Source organism: Salvelinus sp. IW2-2015, unplaced genomic scaffold, assembly GCF_002910315.2.
Source record: "Salvelinus sp. IW2-2015 unplaced genomic scaffold, ASM291031v2 Un_scaffold2682, whole genome shotgun sequence".
Taxonomy (NCBI): Eukaryota; Metazoa; Chordata; class Actinopteri; order Salmoniformes; family Salmonidae; genus Salvelinus; species Salvelinus sp. IW2-2015.
In genome coordinates, this window is record NW_019943988.1 from 35,953 (window position 1) to 41,411 (window position 5,459).

General features: G+C 44.3%; 1 protein-coding gene across 1 annotated transcript; it reads right to left on the reverse strand.

The window, feature by feature from the left end:
• Positions 1–550: 550 nt before the first annotated feature.
• timm10b (translocase of inner mitochondrial membrane 10 homolog B (yeast)) lies at positions 551–4,514 on the reverse strand. The gene is made up of 3 exons (XM_024141711.2): positions 4,192–4,514; positions 3,984–4,079; positions 551–1,232 (listed from the first exon to the last, which is right to left on the reverse strand). Exons 1-3 carry the CDS (start codon positions 4,216–4,218, stop codon positions 657–659), a joined length of 699 nt encoding a protein of 232 aa, XP_023997479.1. The 5' UTR covers positions 4,219–4,514; the 3' UTR covers positions 551–656.
• Between the last annotated feature and the right edge of the window lie 945 nt (positions 4,515–5,459).

Consider the following 5,459-nt stretch of genomic DNA (forward strand, 5'->3'; position numbering starts at 1 on the left):
GAATCGTTTAATATTTGACAGAATAGTATTTTTCCATCACGGTGTAAGCCAGTGTTGTACAACAAGGCAAAATCCTCATCAACATATTGTACTCTGTATCGCTGACAACCAAGCACTTACCCTGCAGGGTAGTAAGGTGACACACTTGATTCAGACAAGTATAGCAAGGACTCCAGGCTGACTGAAGACCAGAATGTTTGTGCAGGGCTGTATTGAAACCCTGCACCTCCAGTAGTTCTCCAGGATCCTTGGTTCAACTCTATACATACACTCAAGATGACAGTCCTGTGGGGTCAGGGTGGATGGGGGCAGTAGTCTGGGGGAGAGAGGGACATCACTGGTAGGAGCTGGGGTCAGGGCCGGGGTCAGGGTGGATGGGGGCAGTAGTCTGGGGGAGAGAGGGACATCACTGGTAGGAGCTGGGACTGGAGCTGGGGTTAGGAACGGGCCTGGGGCGGGGTTAGGGCGGGGCCTGGGGTCGGGGTTAGGGCCAGGCTTAGGGTCGGGGTTAAGGCCGGGCTTAGGGTCGGGGTTAAGGGGTTGAGCCTGGGGTTGATCTCTGTGTTACCATAGGAGCCTCTATTGTAGGTGCTGGTGTCGCCTCTACAGGCACCATATGTGTAAATGTGGGTGGAACTAACATTACTGGTGCCTGGTTATCTACTACGGTGGGGACCACTTGGTGCTGCACTAGGAACAGCAGTGACTGTGGATTGATCATATCTAACAGGGGACGACTCTAAAATTGGGCCAGAAGTCAGCCTGGTGAGCTCTACTCCAATCACAGCCTGGGAGAGGGAGGAAGGCACCAGTGGTTCTGAGGCAGCTGCTAGTTTAACCTCTGTAGAGGTGGTGCAGGGGGGTTCAGGTGAGGAGGGGGTGGCGGGTGAAGCAGCTGGACCCAGGTCTGCAGAGACATCTAAAACAGCAGGCTTTAAGACTGAGCCAGCCATCACCGATACCTCTGAAGCCGTCACAGCCTCACCTGTCCCCGGGGCAGGAGCGGAGGCTTTACCCCCGGTTGAGGCTATCGGTAGGCTTTGATCAGCCAAGTCAGCTGTCCCCTGCAGTGCACCTGCAGCCTCAGCCTCAGCTGTGACCAGCTCAGCATTCTTCTTCTCCATCTCAGCCATGCGGCGCTGCACCATCCCCGGCATCAGGTTGACATAGGTCCCCATCAGACGGTGGTTAGAGCGGATCAGCTTCCCCGCACAGCTGTCTGCACAGCGCTCCTAGAGGACGGGAGGATAAACGCAGGTGTTAATCACATCTCATTCGAAATACTGTGTCATGGTTCTTCAGTATCAAAGCACTGAAATACAACAGTAATATATAACAGTACAGCTCCCACTATCTTATTGTTATCTCCCACTATCTTATTGTTATCAATGTCTTTCAACCAATCGTCAGTCATTTGAGTCAGTGCAGTACACGTTGAGTGCCCTTCTTTGTAAGCATGCTGAACGTCTGTTGTTCATTTGTTTACAGAGAAATAACATTGTATTTGGTCAAACACCATTTGTTCCAACAGTTTTCTAAAAGCTGAGAGGTCTGCTGTTAGAACCAGTAAAGACTGATTTACCACTCTTGGTTAGAGGTGTTCCCCAATTCCCCAGTTGTCTTGAACGCAGCATTTAAAATGATTATGCCAAAGTCTCCAGTCATGTAACATTACGTATAATTGCATGAAATAGATTAATAAAAGGCCACAACAAATGTTTCCCATGTGTGCCACAATGCAAATGTGATGCATGCAATGCATAATTATAAAGGTCATTTGTTTTCTCATGCGTTCCAGTACCTCTGGCGCTCACTTTTTGCTCCCATATATATATATATATATATATATATATATATATATATATATATATATATATATATATATATATATATATATATATATATATAGATACACAGAGCATTCAGAAAGTATTCAGACCCCTTCACTTTTTGCTCCCATATATATATATATATATATAGATACACAGAGCATTCAGAAAGTATTCAGACCCCTTCACTTTTTGCTCCCATATATATATATATAGATACACAGAGCATTCAAAAAGTATTCAGACCCCTTCACTTTTTGCTCCCATATATATATATATATAGATACACAGAGCATTCAGAAAGTATTCAGACCCCTTCACTTTTTGCTCCCATATATATATATATAGATACACAGAGCATTCGGAAAGTATTCAGACCCCTTCACTTTTTCCACATTTTGTTACGTTACAACCTTATTCTAAAATTGATTCATTTTTTCCCCTCATAAATCTACACACAATACCCCATGACATCACAATACCCCATAATGACATCACAATACCCCATGACATCACAATACCTCATAATGACATCACAATACGCCATAATGACATCACAATTCCCCATAATGACAAAGCAAAGAGGTTTTTAGAAATGTTTACAAATGTATTACAAATTAAAAACACCTTATTTATTATTTACATAAGTATTCAGACCCTTTGCTATGACACATGAAATTGAGCTCAGGTGCATCCTGTTTTAATTGATCATCCTTGAGATGTTTCTACAACTTGATTGGAGTCCACCTGTGGTAAATTCAATTGATTGGACATGATTTGGAAAGGCACACACCTGTCTATATAAGGTCCCACAGTTGACAATGCATGTCAGAGCAAAAACCAAGCCACGAGGTCGAAGGAATTGTCCGTAGAGCTCGGAGACAGAATTGTGACGAGGTACAGATCTGGGGAAGGGTAGCAAAACATTTCTGCAGCATTGAAGGTCCCCAAGAACACAGTGGCCTCCATCATTATTAAATGGAAGAAGTTTGGAACCACCAAGACTCTTCCTAGAGCTGGCTGCCTGGCCAAACTGAGCAATCAGGGGAGGAGGACCTTGGTCAGGGAGATGACCAAGAACCCGATAGTCACTCTGAAAGAGCTCCAGAGTTCCTCTTTGGGAGAACCTTCCAGAAGGACAACCATCTCTGCAGCACTCAACCAATCTGGCCTTCATGTTAGAGTGGCCAGACGGAAGCCACTCAGTAAAAGGCAGATGACAGCCCGCTTGGAGTTTGCCAAAAGGCACCTAAACGACTCTCAGACCCTGAGAAACAATATTCTCTGGTCTGATGAAACCAAGATTGAACTCTTTGGCCTGAATGCCAAGTGTTACGTCTGCAGGAACCCTGGCACCATCCCTACGGTAAAGCATGGTGGTGTCAGCATCATGCAGTGGGGATGTTTTTCTGCAGCAGTCTCTGAATGTCCAGACTTGAACCCAATCAAACATCTCTGGAAAGACCTGAAAATAGCTGTTCCGCGACACTCCCCATCCAACCCGACAGAGCTTGAGAGGATCTGCAGAGAAGAATGGGAGAAACTCCCAATACAGGTGTGCCAAGCTTGTAGCATCATACCCAAGAAGACTTGAGGCTGTAATCGCTGACAAAAGGTGCCTCAACAAAGTACTGAGTAAAAGGTCTGAATACTTATTTAAAAGTAATATTTCAGTTTTTAATTTGTAATTCATTTGCACAAATTTCTAAACCTGTTTTTCCTTGGTCATTCTTTGTCATTATGGGGTATTGTGTGTAGATTACGAAGAGAAAAACAATTTTAGAATAAGGCTGTAACGTAACAAAATGTGGAAAATGTCAAGGGGTTTGAATACTTTCTGAATGCTGTGTGTGTGTGTGTGTGTGTGTGTGTGNTGTGTGTGTGTGTGTGTGTGTGTGTGTGTGTGTGTGTGTGTGTGTGTGTGTGTGTGTGTGTGTGTGTGTGTGTGTGTGTGTGTGTGTGTATTCATTCAATAAGCTACATCGGTCAATACAAACTTTGAATGAGGAAACGATGTTGCCCACTCACCTAAAAAAACTAAAATCACTACACCACCGGGTAAAGACAGAGGCTTGTCCCTGAGGAGTTCAGCTACCAACCCCATGTCTCATACACACACCGACACATACAGCCATGTAATGTGCCAGGCCTCACCTCGTCCATGGTGAGACTTCTGTAGTTGAAGTTACTGGTGCATCTCTGGAAACAGATCTCTGTCATACGGTTGTAGACCATCAGAAAGTCCCGCAGCTAAAACAACCAAACATAGGATCAACACAAAAAGCCTCGTCTTGGAGTCATCTCATGGCTACATCTGTAACATGTCCGTTGATAAAAACATGATCACATGGGATGAACTTACGTTTCGTATTTGTGCTTCGGGCTCCATGGTGTAACGTCTTGTCAAATCGGCTAGTTAGTTAGCTTCACTAGCTTTGCAATGCGTTAGCGTTGAAATATCTTGCCAGCCTCTATGTTTATATTGAACTGAAAAGACGCCTCCACACGATGTGCAGTTCATGTATGAATACGTAAATACATATAATAGTTACAATGAAGAGAACATACGACCGAAAAGAATCACGTTGATATGACAGAATAGAGCAGCTTGACTTTGAGGTTAGTGCTATTCGGCATCCCTAGGACGTACCTCCTTCTTCTGTGGTGTTATGCCGGTCCGCAAACGTAAAAGGTGCACGCCGCCACCTACTGTATGGGTAATGAACGAAAAAAAAAATCCATTGTGGGAAAGGGAAAAAACAAATACAATACAACAAATAAAATACATCCTTCGACCCATCCCACTCCTTCAGTCATAGTCCAGATCACACCCCTATACAGACTCAGGGGCCTGTGATGGAGTCCTCAATAAACGTTCAGCCACAATGCCTATTTTCTCCTATTTCCTCTCTGCTCTGTGCAGTTTTTAACCAATGCTATAAACAATACAAAAGTCCACCTTTTTTAACATGTCAGGATCCTGTTGGCGAGGAACATTTACTGATGTCTCTAATCCAACTACCATGGTTTGTTCAACGTTACTCCCTTCTTCCACTCTTCTCACCGTCGTCAGATAGGAGACACGCTGGACAGTCCTTATTCTCACCACCTCTGGATAGGAGACACGCTGGACAGTCCTTATTCTCACCACCTCTGGACAGGAGACACGCTGGACAGTCCTTATTCTCACCACCTCTGGACAGGAGACACGCTGGACAGTCCTTATTCTCACCACCTCTGGACAGGAGACACACTGGACAGTCCTTATTCTCACCACCTCTGGATAGGAGACACGCTGGACATGATTAGAAAATGTTTCTTTTCTTACGCTGGGTATCATTCACAAGTGGTAATATATAATTCACAACTGATAGGCTAATATTGTCACCCATCAGACTATTCTTGATTTTATCATCTTGTCTTTACATATAGTAAATAATATTATTTAGAAGGGATCATGATCATGTCTCGGAACAGGGGCAGCAGGAAAAATACATGTCATCTATGCACTTAAATAGCGAATGGAGGACGCCTTTCCCCGCGGTTTATTTTCATGCCCAGCCAGGTAGCCTATACTCCTGTTGTAAAGAGAAGCCTATACTCCTGTTGTAAAGAMAAGCCTATACTCCT